Source organism: Pterocles gutturalis, unplaced genomic scaffold (assembly GCF_000699245.1).
Source record: "Pterocles gutturalis isolate BGI_N339 unplaced genomic scaffold, ASM69924v1 scaffold31215, whole genome shotgun sequence".
NCBI lineage: Eukaryota > Metazoa > Chordata > Aves > Pterocliformes > Pteroclidae > Pterocles > Pterocles gutturalis.
The window spans coordinates 1-16,068 of record NW_010144429.1 but is presented as its reverse complement, the minus strand read 5'-3'; the positions used below and the strand labels follow the sequence as shown (position 1 = coordinate 16,068).

Sequence of the window (16,068 nt, the reverse complement as noted above, 5' to 3'; positions counted from 1 at the left end):
GCACGTCGTTTCCCGGGCCGAACACAACCCCCCCCCCCCCAGTGACCCTGGAGCTGCCCCATCTCTCCTTCTGGGTCTCTTTGAGTTGCGCAGGCTCGGCTCAGCTGCTTGGTTGGGTATTGTCTGCTCTTCTGCTGGAGATGGCAGGGTTCTGCCATCAGATGGCTCCCAAAACCCGACCTTTCCTCCTCCCTGAGGAGTTGGGCCTTGTGTCACAGAGACCGTGTCCATGAGGTGTTCGGCACTGGTGTTTGCTGTGCCCTGACTGATCAAGGGATGCACCCTGACAAAGAGCTGTTTGGCATCTTCAGATGCGTACGCACAATGCCCGGGAGCTGCATGCCTTCCTCTCCTAAAGTCTCTCTGGGTCTCAACAAGCATTCTGCTCCTCCCCTCTCCCCATGAGTGCCCCCCAGCTGAAAGGGCTGTCTGTTGCAGACATAACCAGTGAATCCATCCCTTCTGCCCCTGACAGGCAAGTGGGCAGAGTTTTGAAAGACCCTCCCACCAGCAGCACTCTGCAGCCAACACCCATTGAGCAATTCCAGCTGCAGAGAGGAGGGCGCTGCTGCTCTGGAGCAAAAAGGTACTGTGTGGGGCACTTGGCAAGGTGAAAACCATGGAGCTTGGCGGGTGGGGAGGGAGATGGCAGTGGGTGATGGGTGGGCAGGTGCCGGGACACTGGGGTGAGCTCTCCTGGAGGAGGAATGTCTCCATGGGTGGTGGCTTGGGGTCTCCTGCGGGCTGAGGTGGAAGCAGACCAAGGGCACTGTTAGAAGCCCTGTGAGTAATGTGGTTGTGTCATGAAAGCTGGGTGATGGTAGGAGCTCTGGTTTGAGGAGGGAGTGACTGGGTTGTCTGGCTTGAGAGAGAGGCCTTGAGGGTGGAGGGGGGAAGCAAGCCCAAAGCATGAAAGAGCCTTGGCAGGGGAACTGGGTGGATGCGCTGAGAACCTGCTTTCTGGGGCTGGGGAGGGCTGTAGCATGCTCTCCTGGCAGGAGAGGGGGAAGGAAAAAACACCTTGGCAAGGGGAGGTGATGCTTTAGAACATCAAGAAACGTGTAGATGTGGTGCTTAGGGATGTGGTGGTGTGGGTTGACGGTTGGACTTGATGATCCTTGAAGTCTTTTCCAACCTTAATGATTCTATGATTCTGTGATTTCCATGTATTTAGATGTGTTTAGAATAAAATGGGGTTTCCTTTAAGTCCTATTAAATGAGAAACAATTTCCTGAGGATCAAGTTACTGAGAAGTTCCCAAGGCTGGAAGAGCCATGTGAAGCTGGCAGCCTTTTCTGGGGGTGGTGGTGATCTGTGCAGTGTTCAAAGGCACCGGCAGGGTGACCGTGGTTTCTGAAACCCCTTTAATCCCCTCTTGTTGTTCAGTGTTGACCTGTTGCACATCACTGGCAAGCTTGAAGGCAGCATGTGGGCTTGACAGGCCCCAGCCTTTAGAGTCTGGGGACAGCAACGGCCCCAGGAGACCTTGGCCAGGGTCTGGATAAGAATAGCTCATGTTCAGAAACTGCCCAGTACTGTATGCCTGCACTGACCCACCCCTACCGTGTGTGTTGGAAGGATCCAAAACTGACTTATTTCAGTGAGTGCACGGGCCTGCCAGTGAGCCTGCTTCTGAAAATCTGTGCTGCCTTCACAGTGGCTTCCAGCAGCTCCTTCAGTCACAGAACTGCACAATTTAACTGTCTGCCATCGTGTAGTGTCACCAAGAAACGTTCAGATCTGGAGGTCTGCGAGAGGTGGATACTAAAAGGTTGTGAATGCAAGTGGTTTGACAGAGCTGATCGCTGGGAAAACATTGAAAAACCACCTTGTCCTTGCTATAAACCCTTGCTGTAAATTATCAAAGTAGCTAAGCCATGGGCTTTTATATTCGAAACAGAACTGTTTATGTAAATTTAGGCTGATAAGCTAGGGATTTGTCTCACTTTGAAGGTACACAAGATAAGATAAAAACCAAAAGTGTTTCTGAAACAGTGTGAAGCACATACATCTGTGTTATAACAATTGTGGAATAAACACTTCTGGAGAATCCATGTTGGGTGCTGAGGATGATGAATAATTTGAGTGGGGGAGTTGTAGAGAGGCTCCAAAGGGTGAAGAAAATATTAGCAGAAAAACACTTGCTGCCCTGAAACTTAGGAATATTGCTTCAGCCACCTGTCAGACAGCAAGGGATTTTTGTATGCCTTTAAAGTTTGAATACATTTCACAGATTTGTGGTCTTTGTGATATAGGTCAAAGAAGTTATCTGTCCCAGCTTCTGTCGTATCTAGAATAATGGGAAGAGGTGGGTGCAACATCACAGCTATTCAAGATGTCACTGGTGCCCATATTGACGTTGATAAGCAAAAAGATAAGAATGGAGAGAGAATGATCACTATAAGGTACAGTATCTAGAAATGAAAGTCTTGATTTAGTTCACAATGTCATGTACAAAGAAGTTTGTTTTTTTAAGATGGGACATATTTAACTTCTTGGTACTAGAATAGAACATATATTACTGCTGCCAAGATATGCTCAAGGTCTGCTTCTTCAAAGATAATTTTTAAGATATGCAAAGAAATAACTTGGTGGATTAAGCATGCAATAAACTTGCAGATGGGTATAAAGTTGAGGCTACGGAATGTTGCACAAAGTGGGGTTTCCTTCTGCAAAAGATAAATATTTTTATATTTCACCTAGGGGTGGTACAGAGTCAACACGATACGCAGTTCAACTCATCAATGCCCTTATTCAAGATCCTGCCAAGGAACTGGAGGACTTGATTCCTAAAACTCACATAAGAACACCTGCTTCAAGTACCAAATCAATCCATGCAAACTTTTCATCTGGAGTCAGCACTGCGACTGCTTCAAACAAGAACTCCTTTGCTCTCGGAGCACCGCCCCTAGTCACATCGCAGTCATCAACACTATCTACTTTCCAGCCTACTAACAAATTAAACAAGAATGTCCCAGCAAATGTGCGCTCATCTTTTCCGGTGTCTCTTCCTCTAGCTTATTCTCACCCTCATTTTGCCTTGCTGGCTGCCCAAACTATGCAACAGATCCGGCATCCTCGCTTACCTATGGCCCAATTTGGAGGAACTTTTTCATCTTCACCGAACACTTGGGGACCATTCCCAGTGAGACCTGTTAACCCTGGCAGCACAAACAGCTCTCCAAAGCATAATAGTTCGAGCCGTGTAGGTAGTCAGAATGGAAGTATTTTACAGACAGAATCTCCTGGATTAGCTACTTCTAGTTGTCCCATTACTGTCTCTTCTGTAGCTGCTTCCACCCAACCGCTGTGTGTAACCAGTAATCGGACTCCCTCTTCGGTCAGAAAGCAGTTGTTTGCCTGTGTTCCCAAGACGAGTGCTGCAGCAACAGCGATCTCAACTGTGACGAGCACCTGCAGCACTCTGCCTTCAGCTTCCTCTGCCCCTGCAAACAACGGGCAAGTGCCCACAGCGTTTCTGCCATCTAATGCTCCACAAACGCAGCATTCTGCACTTAAAGCGGACTCTTTCTCAGCTGTCTTGGCACCCAAAGAGAAGGTGTCAACACCGGACCAGCCTGCTGCAAACTCATGTGCACCATCTTCGGTTGCAAGTAGTTGCAGTATGTCAGCTAGCAGCAACTCAGGAGTCACCGAAACTCGCACATCAAGCAGCCCTGCACTGCTAAATAACGTCCAAGATGAAATACAGCCAACCAGCATGTCAGAGATTAATCCTCCGATGTCGATGCCTTTTTCATCCAGCTCAGAAGCTGCTCCTTTAAGCTTGGCATCACCCAAGGCAGTTGTTGCAGATAATCAGGACAACAGTAACATACCTCAAGTAGCTGTACCAGCGCCTCGAGTTACTCACAGGATGCAGTCCAGAGGTTCTTTCTATTCAGTGGTACCAAATGCAAACCTCCATCAAGATCCTCAGTCTATTTTTGTTACAAATCAAGTTCCTTTAACACCTTCTCAAGGTCCACCTGCTGCAGTGCAGCTTTCATCAGCCATGAACATTATGAACGGTTCTCAGATGCACATTAACCCAGCAAACAAATCGTTGCCTCCTACCTTTGGGCCAGCAACGCTCTTCAATCACTTTAGTAGTCTTTTTGATAGCAACCAGGTGCCAGCTAACCAAGGATGGGGAGACTGTCCACTCTCTAACCGAGCAGCAGCTGACCCATCTTTCACTGTTCAGTCTACCTTTCTGAATAACTCTGTGCTAGGACACGTGGAAAACGTGCATTCTGACAACTCCAAGGCTCCTGGTTTCAGGCCACCTTCCCAGAGGGTTTCGACTAGTCCTGTAGGTAAGTCATTAAGATCATGCACTGGGCAGAATTCTTTCTCCAACCATTACACTTTGATAATCTCAAACTGATTGAGAAGTAGTTTACAAATATCAGGTAGAGATTACTAATGTAACGCGGATGGCCTGTTTTTTCCAAGTGCTCTTTAAAAAGTTTATTATTTTTTTTTCCTCTCTTCTTCAGCTCTTCTCAGATGCTAGGTGTTGGCAGTGTTGCAGATGTTGCATTGCTTGTCCTGTGTAAGACATAGGAATGCTTCCACCTGTTTGCAGAGTTTAGAGTGGCATTGATTTTAGCTTTTGGGTTGGAAGGGAACATAGGGTCGGGTGATACCAAACCTGAAACAGTGGGGCCAGGACTCTTGACAGGTTCCAGCTGCAGGAGTGACTGCCTGCAGTTGTTCAATATTTTATCTGAGACTCCAGCTTGGCTCAGTGAGGGTAAACTCTCTGTGCTTTTTGTCTCTTTATAGGGCTCTGGGATTTTAATAAGCTTCTGTTGTACTCTGGAAGATTGGTGTGCTACTGCGTGGTGTGTTTTATTAGGAAGTTAACTGTCCTTCTCCTCTTCAGTACAGCAGTTCAAGCTTATCTGTGTTTATTTGAAATGGGTTAGGAGCACTCATTGTGAGCTCCCTGCCCTCCTGTGCTCTGCCTAAAGGATTACTGTCATCTTAGTGTTCAAACTATGTTGCAGGCAGCTGGCTGCACCCATTTGGCTGGAAGGGACCCACAAGAGATCTAGTTTGTGCCACCCTGTTCTCCCCTTCGTTCTTGCCGTAATGGCTGGATGGTTCCTTGAATCTGGGTAGCTAGAGAGCCTTGCTTTGAAGTTGTCTTTACCCCCGCAATGTCTGTGAGATACTTAGGACAGATATTTAGCACAATATTTGAGATATTCCAGGTCCAGGACTGGAATGCTGGATTGGGCTGAGTCAAGTAGCTTGACTTTCAGACTAAAGGAGAAGGGGGCACTTGGAACACGTGGCAATGAGGAAAGAAGACTTTTGGCATTCCCATTCCTCTTGGTTGATTTACAAATGTGCGGCGCTGCTGAAACCCAGAACGCTTCTCTCTGACGAGGTTTAACCACAAACCTGGGATGTTTGCTATGACTGTAGTTTTCTTACTAGTAGTAAGCTGTGTAGCTCTGCAAAGCTAGTGAATACCTAGAGCTCTTGTGCCACATCCATTCCCAGTGCAGTGAGCAGAACCAGATGGAACTAGGGCTGTGGAAGGTAAAGTAACTGGATCTTGTTTGTCTGATAAGCTGCTAATAAGAGAATTGCCAGATCCTCCTCTGCAGACTCCAGAAACACATTATGTTGTCTCAGCTTTTTCTCTGCAGTGCTCTAAACTGGGAGTTGGCTGTTGCTGGAATAACCTCTGGGGAAGGAAGCTTATGGCAAATGGGATCTGCTGATTTTTCTGATGATTGCATCCTGCGTGTACAAGGACGGCTGACTGAGACTTCTCACAGCAGCAAAAAGTGTTGCTGTTCCCTTATGCTAAGGTCATCTGTCCTTGGGAAAAAGTTCTTGGTCCTTTATATATCCTTAAATGACTGCAGGTATTTAAAAGGTAGTCTAAATCTGTTTCTTCCCTGAGTTAGGAAGGTTAGGTAGATGCCCAAGGAGAGCTCCCATGGTTGACTTTGGGGAGATAAGTGTGAAGTTCTTCTCTAATGAAACAAAAATGTTTGGACAGAACACATTTTTTCTGAGCTGGAATTTGGTTAGGACACTGCAAGGTGAAGAAAAACTGCAAATAGATGGATGTGCTGCTAAAGCTCTACCTGGCAGGAGGTGACTAGTTACTTATTCAGGTCCTCAGTGGATTCATTGAATATCATTCTACTTAGTACTGCTCTTGATCGTGTTCTTTTCAGAATCTGGATTGTCTGTCATACAGGAGGAGGGGGGGCTAGGGGAGAAGGGGCTGTGTTGAAGGTGTGTGGATAGTGAGGAAGGGAGGGAGGATGGTAGGCTGAGGACCTCTCCGATGCCTTCCCTTGGAGTGTAAGCGTGGTCCTGTGGTCTGTCCACCCCTCCCATTCCCTGGCTCTTCCCAGGGGAGCAGACCTTTTGGTGTTGCTCAGCCTCCGAGGTGAATTGAACTGGGGAGCACCTTGTCTGTTTCCAGAGGGTTTGGTGGGAGGTTTCCTGAGATTTTGAGAAGGGGGGAAAAGGGCCAGTCGCTGGTGGGTTATGCTTTGGCCAACGGCAGTGCGATGGGCGTGGAGCGGTCTGGGCCTTGCCTGTTGAGTCAGGACCCTTTCCTGTGATGAGAGGGAGCAGTAATGGCCATCAGAGCAGGTGGGACACCGATCCTCTGATCTTGGCTGTGACTCTCTACCTGCCGGAGCAGAGGTTTATCTTTTGTGGCTGTCTTGCACAGTTGGGCTGTGGCAAATTTTTCCCCAAATCAACATCTGTTGGTGATCACCTCTGAGCTGCTTTGGTGGAGACTTAATATAACCTGATTGTGCACTAAACCAGCTTTTTCTTAAGTTGTCGTGCAGAGTGCAGTTGGGGTACTCTGCTTTTCCTGTTCACAGGTAAGCTCAGTTGCACCTTGAGTTTTCTTTGATTCACCAATTCCTGTGAGGCACAGATACACGTGCAGATCTCAGTGCTGTGGCTCTGTTCTGGAAATGGCCCTTTGTCTCACGTCTTTAGATCTCTTGTCCTGGCAGCTTGAAGGCAGACTTAGCCCAACCATTGGGGGAGGCTGCGGAGAAGACCAAATGGAGTCTATTTGTTACTGCTTTCCTCTGCGTTTTAAGAAGGGCTTTGAAACCTTGCTCATGTGGCATTAAATAAAAGGTATCACAAACTTGAAATATGCCCGCTTAGGAAGCAGCACGTGAGTCTGAAGTTGCATGAAATGGCTGGGCCCCATGTTGTATGTGGAGTGACCAAGTGTTGTGGCTGTTTCTCTAAAGGTGGAGATAGCCCTTGCAGTAACCAGTTTCTGCAGGAGCCCCTGGGGGCTTTAATAAACTGAATTTTGAGCAGAGTTTCTGTGAGATTGAGACACCAGTCTTGAAAGCTCAGTTACGCTTTCAGAGCATGATGAAGACTTTGAATTCATGGCCCCAGTAACTGCAGAGTATGGTATTGTAGAGGGTTTCAGTATTACAAAACCTGATTTTGTTGGTAAGTACAAAAATAGGAAGCTCATTACTGAAATTGGGATTCTGTCAGTCCTTGTTCTGAGAAGCCATTTTTAATATTGAACAAAGGTTTTTTTTAATCCACTTTTGTGAAAGGCAGGATAATGATAAAGAGTGTTCTTTACAACCTGAAAACTGACTACTCTGTTGAAGTTCTGCATCTCTGTCTGTCACGCTTTCTTCAACCTGTAGAAAATACACAGCAGTGCTGAAATGGCCTTGGCTGCGCTTTGAAAGCTGTGTACCATCCTGACAAGCCTTCATAAGACAGAGCTGGCCGTCTCTCTTCTGCACAAGAGCTATTTTTGTCAGAATTTCTGCCTTGTTCTCTGCTCAGGAAACCAGCAGTCCCCATGGGCAGCAGCAGCAGCTCTGTTACCCCTTCACATGGGGCAGAGCCTGAGGCTCGTCAGTGGTTTGTCAGCCAGCTGGAAGCTCATTTTTGGTGTGTGGTGGAACCAGTCACCATAGGGGCCTTTTGACTACCTCTGAGCTGACTTTTGTGGATGGAGGGTTAGCAGGAGTGTCCCATGGGAGAGGCGCAGGGGCCCTCAGCTGGAGAGCTGTGGTCTGCTCACGGCCAGTCCGCACCTCTGGGCAGACGCAGATCAATCAAACTGTGTGTACAGGCAGCCTGCACGGGCATTAGCATCCTCCTCATAGCCATCAAGTCTTGCACTTGGTGCTGTGACAAACCATGAAAGATTGTCCTCCCACACTCGGGGTCCCTTGTCTGAGCGCTCTGTGTTCTGTTGGTGCTGGTGATTTATTTCTCCTTATCTGGATTGGAGACTTCTGTTTTTTTAACCCTTGAGGTAGGACTAATGAGAAAAATACCTCCTTCAAATCCCAGTGAGTCACTTCTGTCAATGTGAGCAGGGTGGATCTGGCACTTGTGGAAGCAGTAAGTCAAGCTTGACAATACTGGGGGGAAGACCTGGCTTTTAGGAATGTATCCAGGCGAGGAAAGGTGCAGCTCTAGTCTGTGATCAGGTATCGCCTGTCACCACTGCTGCCTGCTGTGGCATAAGTAGGTACAACCTCCAACCTTGCTCTGCAGCAATATAGGCTGGTCCTGGTTGTGGTCATTTGGAAATGTTTAAATGGTTTTGAAACTAGTCTTGTTTAATAGGCCCTTGAAACTAAACCCAAAACTCAGGTGAACATATGGCCATGCCCATTTCTGCTTCCAGGTAATAATGTGTTATAAGAGCTTTTACAACATTTTGGAAAAATACTTAAAAGCTTTGGCTTATTAAAAAACTGTAATTCCCCCTTGCTAATAGTTTTCGTGGGACTTTGAACTTTCTCTCCATCTCTCCCGTCCTCTCACGCGTCCCTGCAGAAAGCAGCCCCCTTGCCTGTTGTGCTGGGCATCGTCAGCCCTGTTTCTCTGGACACAGCATGCTCTGACTGATCTATATGTGAATGTACCTATAGGATGGCAGAAACTGTACTGCAGCAAAGACTTCCCTGGTGCCGGATTCCCCTGGGACTTTCACAGAGCCCTATATCTCTGTTTGACTTGGGTGGCTTTTTTGTAAGCAAAGATCCTTGCCACTCCCAGCTTTCCTCCTGCGCCCTCCCTGCTAAGGTCATTTCCTTTCAGCGACCAAAGGGATGGCTTTTTTTGTTAAAACTTCAACTTCAGGCCAAAGCAGAGTGTGCAGTAATGCCTTCTGTCGGTTTTTAAGGGAGGATCGTGCACCTGTAAAATGAACTTACTGTGTGCAGATACCCCTGAAGGTGATGAGATGCTTTAATTATATTTGGAGCACTAACTCTCTCTGGTGCTTTGAAGCAGGTTCCCAAAGAGAGATATTTAATCAAATTTATGTTTATTTCAGGCTTACCCTCTCTAGATCCATCCAACAGCTCTACAACTTCTTCTTCAGGTCCTTTGACAGGCTTTTCAGCAAACATACAAGGAGCACGGGTTTACCTTCAAGGGCCAGCGCCTGTTGGGACTCCCAGCTTTAACAGACAGCATTTTTCACCACATCCTTGGACAAGCGCAACAAATTCATGTAGGAACTTCGTGGGTCTGTCTTAGTTAACTATAAATTCATAGCTATTGTCTGTAGTAGATCTGTAACTTGAGGGGAAATCACCCAGTGATGCACAAAATGCTTTCCAATTGCTCTTAGCAGCTGTGAGGATGGCGTGTGCAGATTCCAAGCTGTAATGTTTGGTGTTTTTTCCCATGTAAAATGCCAGTGGTTCTGGTAGCATTGCTAACGGTATATGTGGGCAAAAATATCAGTCATTGTAGGCTCTGAGAGGAGAGGACCTGAAACTGTGGGGGAGTGGAGGTGACTATACCAAGCTAAAGATTCCTCTCTAAATAGTATGAGTGTAATGTTAGTTGAAAGTGTCATGTTTGCAATGGTTTGAAGCTATACTTGCCTTTTTGCCTTTTATTTTTTTTTTTTAATTGGTACTCTGGAATTATTTCATGTTACTTAAAGTGTTCCAAAATCTTTAAGCATCATCCGAGGTAACAGTGGGTTTTCCTTCTAATGGGAAGAACATGGAAGTAGCTTTACAGAAAATACAGGTGTTTGATTCAGAATCTTAAGTGAAGAGGCTTTTCATGTCACTGCATGCAACTTCATTGCCACTCTGAGCTTAAGAACCAAAATGTTTAAATGAGTGCTCAAAGGAAGTTGGATTTCTCAAGAAGAGTCAGTGGCGCTTTTGAAGTTGGTGGGACTTACGCTCTTATGTGACACATGTGGCTTTGGGAAGCTGTCTAATTTCTCTTCTGCTGGAAGCGGTAGATACCAAAACCAGGCTGGCTGGATATTTATGGTATTTTGGCTGATGTTTTCACCTCTTCTTGAAACTCTTCCATGTTTCTTATTCTTTCTTGTAATTAATTGAGATACACTGCTATGTCATGAGAATATCACCTGATTCTGATGGCTGCAAGCATTTGCGTTACAATGTTGAATTTAGAGTTGAGTAAACAGAATTTTTGTGAGAGACTTGAGGAATGCTTGCCAAAAAAGCCTTTAAAACCTTTTTTGTCTTTTGCTTTGAGATAATATTGGGGGGATAGAGCGGGTAGCATTTATGCTCACTAGCTTGTGTGCTTTGTGTGTAATTAAGCAAGAGAAATATTCTTTTCAGCAGGTGAATCTCCTATTCCATCAGTTTCCTCAGGATCATCTTCGCCCCTTTCAGCTGCTTCTGCACCGTCTAACTTGGGCCAGCCAAAAACGGGTAATGCCAACCAAGATCGAAAGGTACCCCCTCCCATCGGGACAGAAAGGCTTGCTAGAATTCGACAGGGAGGATCTGTCACTCCTACACCCTTAGGAACCAACTTCACAGCTCCTGTTGGCCATAGCGGTATTTGGTCCTTTGGAGTTAACAGTGTATCTGGTAAGTCTGTTGTACAGCCTGGAGTGGCCTTAGAAACTTCTAGGGCTTTTCAGAAGTACATTGGAAAAGAAAGTTGGGGGAGGAAAGGGAAGGGAAGTTTTCCCTGAAGGGAAAACCAGTGTCAGTGGTGAGAAAGCATGTATCAATGCAAGTGCTGTGGTTTCGCTCCTAATGTAGGTGGCTCTCACCCAACCTAGATTATCTGTCAGGGTACACTTGTAAACCCTGAGAACAGTTCAGAAATTTCATCTTAAGCCTATTGAATAATACAGAAGTTAAAAAGTAAACAACTTTTATCTGTTTTATCAGCACATTTCCAAGTCTAACCCTTGGCCTAAAAGGACAACTGCCTCCATCCAAGTTCCTAGCGGGCTTTCCATTACCATTTTAAAATGTTAGTTGTGGTACAGCTACTGCATCCAGAAACACGTAGCTGTGGATGCTGACTTTTGCATTGGTCTCCTCATGAATAGTATGGGGTGACTTCTGTTCCAGGCAGCCCCAGTTTGAAAACAATGACTTTGAAACAGCTGAAGTTTTATATTCAGTTTCCTGATAGTTTGAGGTTCTGGTGGAAAGGAGGAGCTGCAGCATTTGAGGTGTAAAGTGTTTCCACTGGTAACTTCAGATGTTTAATACTCCTGGATTTGTTATATATTTCAGTGAAGCCCTCCATACTTTTTTTTAACTGAGTGTCTCAGCATTGCTGTGCTTTTTCAAGAAAAGCTTGTATGTGCTTACTGACAATGCTTGAAGGTTTATTGGATCTTAGCTGTTCTGATGTGGGCACCTGAAACTCCCAGTTACAGTCCCCTGTATCTCCATCCATGGCTGGAGGATCAAGACGAATGTACATGCAGATGGCATGTGCCTGGCCGAACTTCCCTGACCTCAGCTGTCTCTCTTCTTTATTTTTGCCCTTAAAAAAAAAAAAAAAAGTGTTACTTTTTTCTGTGTTCCTGTGGTACATGAGAGGATGTGGGAGCTGGAGGGAAAGAATGTGTGTGAGTGTGTGTGTGTGTGTGTGCGCACATGTGTCACCAGCCTTCTGTAGTGTTGCCTGCTGCAGCTTCCCTCTGAGAAGCCTTGATGCTACAGATGAGATCTGTGTGTTTGCATCGTCAGTAATGGGTTATTAGCCTGAGAACTGCAGGTATCTTCCAGCTTGCTTAGGCTATGGAAGGTGTGCCTTTGCTGAGGGTGGAGCCCTAAGATACCTCTGCAGCTGTGTGTTTTCAGGGAGCCTTTGCATGTATGTGGCTATGTGCAGCTGCTGAATTCTACTTCAGAGTATCTTCAGTGAATTGTAATCGGCTGTTTTCAATCTCCTCCTTTCCAGAAGGGTTGTCAGGTTGGTCTCAGCCTGTCATGGGAAATCATCCGATGCATCAGCAGCTGTCAGACCCGGGCACGTTTTCTCAGCATCAGCCAATGGAGAGAGATGATTCTGGAATAGTGGCTCCCTCAAATATTTTCCACCAACCTATGCCAAATAGTTTTGTGGATTTTTCTAAAGTAAGTTACAGAGGGTTGGATTTAGTCTATGAAATGACCAAAGACTTTCTTTTTTGTATGTCCTGTTCTGCCTGTTTACACTCTACATGTGTGTCTCTTCTACTGTTGCCTCCCGCACTTAGTCCTGAACCTCCTTTCATCCCAGTACTGACCAGACAAGGTGCCCAAGCCTGGTGGCACATTTAAACAAAGCCAGAATTTGTAGATTGCAGATATCTCTTGTAAAGTAGCTGAATGCCTCCATTGCTCTCCAGCGTTTCCTTTCTCAGGGGCTGAGCTACTTGGAAACCTTTCATAAGGCTTGCTCAGCTTTTGAGGCAGATTAAAGGTTTGCTTAATGCTTTTGGTACAAATCATGTCTGTGAAGGCTACGTGCCTTTCTTAAGGAAATGTTACAATGAGAGGATTGCTTGTTAAGTCTGTGCTGTGTATGTTAACGCTGGAAAGTAGCTTGAGGCAGATGGGTGTAGCCAAGCCGTAGGCAGCTTGGCCACCACAGGAGGAACATCCAGGATGATGTACTCAAGAGCAGACCTGCTTGCAACGTGTTTCGGAAGTAGTCATAGCATGTGTTCTTCAGATCCTCTAAATCACAGAGCAGCAGTCGTTCAGACATGGGAAAGAAATCTCATAATTGCGAAAAGCTGCTCTGTAACTTGCTCTTTCTGAACTGAAACACTGTTTTAGGTGGCCATTAGTAATTTATAGAAAATCTTCAACTTGGAGTCTTGTAGGCTGCAGCTGTCCATGGGCTTTGCCCAAGTGCAGCCCTGCATGCACCGAGGTTATCGTGCGCTGCAGAGGTGAGAGGAGGGGGCACTGAGATTGCTCTGTACAGCTGCGTCTGGCTTTATAGGGTCATCAGCACTGTGCAGAGTCTGCTGCATACTGGCAAGGTGTAATTTCAGAAATACCAGTAAACTGACTTGAATCGCAAGCTCTGAAGAGTCGCTGTATTCTATGCTCTGCCTTGGTGTGCAGCGATGCCCTGCTTTCTCACAGTGTGAGATATTTGCCAGCAGGTGAATGCTACATAGGGATGCCTCTGTCATCTCGGCAGGCGTGATACTACAGTAATCCTTCACAACTGCTGCCTTCTGCACCAACGGTGCTTTCTCTTGTTCCCTCAGGGCCTACCGATTTCCATGTACGGCGGCACTCTAATACCCTCGCATCCTCAGCTAGCAGATGGCCCGGGAGGCCCCCTCTTTAATGGGCTCCATACTCCAGATCCCGCCTGGAATCCCATGATCAAAGTTGTCCAGAACTCAACAGAATGTACTGATGCTCAGCAGGTAGTGTGGCTGCCTTTTTCCAACTTTGCTTACCTGGGGCTTTCTGTGGTGGTGTGCTTTGGTTTGGTTTTCTTCATATTTGGGCAGTTTTTTCAGTTGATACTAGAATTGAGATTGTTTGCATGACTTTTCCCCTACAGTGTGTGTGTATTTATAAAAAATGTATGGCGCTATCTGTACCAAACCTTTTGGGTAAAATAAGCAGCATTTCAAGACTGCTCAGCCAGGTAATCAACTGTGAAGTGAGAGGGTTTATATACGTACTCAGCATCTTGCAGGTTGTCAGTCACACCTCGGCCAGAGCTGAAGAGGGCTCCCTGTCTTTGGACCGTGCGGTTGTGTTTTAGGGGGAAGCCTTAAGCTTGCCCTCTTGTGGTTAAACGCTCTGTTAAAGGAATCTTTATTTGTTTTCATAATAGACTTGTCTTTTTATTTCTTGCTGTAGATTTGGCCTGGCACCTGGGCACCTCACATTGGAAACATGCATCTCAAGTACGTCAACTGATTTAAGGGGGTCTATCCTTTTTTAGCCTTTTTTGTGAATCTTTATGATCTTGAAGAACCCTGGGGATTTTTTTTATGTGCCTAACTAAGCAATTTTCTGTGGGCTATAACAATAGAAACTTGATTGCCCGTTGTAGAAGAACAAATTGATTTACCTGTACAAACTGATTCTGTTCTCCAGTTAGTTTAGCCATTTTGGTCTTAAAAATCAGACAAAACTAGTGCTTTTGGCTAAACACTACTGAATGCTCCTTGTATGCAGCAGAGAACTAGCTGATTACATGATTTCAGCCTTTTAGGGTGGTAAATACATGTATAATTTTTTACATACTTAAGGAAAAGCTGAGTAAATTTCATGTCGTATAGTGGCTCTACTTTATGTAGCCTGTATTAATGTGAAATATTTACCTGAATATTCAATAAAAGGCAAATAGTATTTATAGGTTGTGTGTGAGAATTTTGGAAGAGGCTGTTGTGTTGTCATCGGTAGCTGCTGCCATGTCCAGTGATCACCTTTGCAGGGTCACATAATAAGTATGTGGATGCAGTCAGGGTTTGGGGGAGGGTTTTGATCTGCAGCCGTCTGTGATGCAAGGTCTGCTGAGTCCTTCCTTCTGCCAGTTGTTAGCCTTTTCTGTGTGTGTGCGTTGTGTGCGCATTTTTTTTTTCCCTTCTGGATTAGTTCTGCTGCTTCTAGCACTCTTTTTCCAGGTGGGTTGCCTTGAGAGATCAGGGGCTGGAAGTAAGGGCTGAGTGGACAGCATGGCAACTGATGGCGTCTTAATTTGCAGAAGGTAAACAGGCAGCTTGCAGTTAAAGGCAGGGTTTCTTCACCTGACTTCTGCCTAGAAGCAACTCTTAGGAAAGCAGTGACCACTCCCCACTAGAGAAGAACATAATACCTTCAATTGTCAGCTCCTTGTAACCCTTCAAACCTGGTAAGGACTCCTCAAGTCCTTTCTGTGAGGAAGAAAGGGATTTTTGCACGCTGATTAGGATGAATGTTCATGCTCTAGCCAGGTGCAGAAATTGTCCACTGTGCTTGTTTCTGCTTTTGCTGGCTGGCGATGCAGGAACTACACTGCGGATCTGATCCGTTCCTCAAGAAGGTAACTACAGTGCATAGTGTCCAATCTAACAGACCACTTTCAGTGGTCTCAGGCCAGATGGAGACTTCTCTGCCTTCCTCCAGCTCTTCCAGACAAATCCTTACCTGCAGCAGTGGTTTCCCCAGGAAAAGCCTGAGGAAGGAGTACTGAAAACCCAGCGTGCACAGGCAATACCTGAGTACCACAGGCAAATAAACATCAGGAATGTTACAGGAGGATATATTCAGATACTTTTCCTAGTGTTTGAGGAAGGAACTGCTGCTGTCCCTGGATAGTGCAAACACCAAAGGAGAAGCACTCGTGTTAACAGTGATGGGGACGGGGCTGTCCCTCCAACAGAATGGTGGCTCAGCCACCCCATCCCTGCCTAACTCAGGCAGCTCTCTCCTGGTCTCTCCAACCTCACAGCTTGGTCGCCAGGGACAAGGGCACCAGATCCAGACAGGCCCATGACGTGGTGGTTTCGCTGGCAGCCCAGAGCTGGAGTGGAAAAGGGAACCCCAAAGCTTTGTAAGAAGATACTGTTAGAAGGGAGGGCTGTCATTGCCCTGCAATGCTGGGGGACAGGCAGAGGCAGCGCCTGACGCAGGCACTGCTGGGGAGCGGGCTACTGGCAGCGTCGTGGGACTGGTGGACGCCGCGACGGGCCTGCGGGGGCAGGTCATGTCCAGGCATGGCTGGCTGGAGCTGGGGGAGGCACAGGGCCCGAGCACAAGAAATCTGCTGCCCCTGGACTTCTCCAGCCCTGGAGGAAGGTCCTGGGTG

General features: G+C 46.4%; 1 protein-coding gene across 1 annotated transcript in view; it reads left to right on the top strand.

The window, feature by feature from the left end:
* The window catches only part of LOC104470247 (ankyrin repeat and KH domain-containing protein 1-like), a gene marked incomplete at its 5' end in the record, with an annotated part of 98,155 nt that extends 83,591 nt beyond the window's left edge, over positions 1–14,564 (top strand). Inside the window, 7 exon segments of the mRNA XM_010085097.1 lie at positions 2,256–2,405; positions 2,704–4,319; positions 9,341–9,520; positions 10,680–10,880; positions 12,220–12,395; positions 13,526–13,690; positions 14,136–14,564. Of these exon segments, the coding sequence (XP_010083399.1) occupies positions 2,256–2,405; positions 2,704–4,319; positions 9,341–9,520; positions 10,680–10,880; positions 12,220–12,395; positions 13,526–13,690; positions 14,136–14,195 (2,548 nt within the window).
* Positions 14,565–16,068: the final 1,504 nt, after the last annotated feature.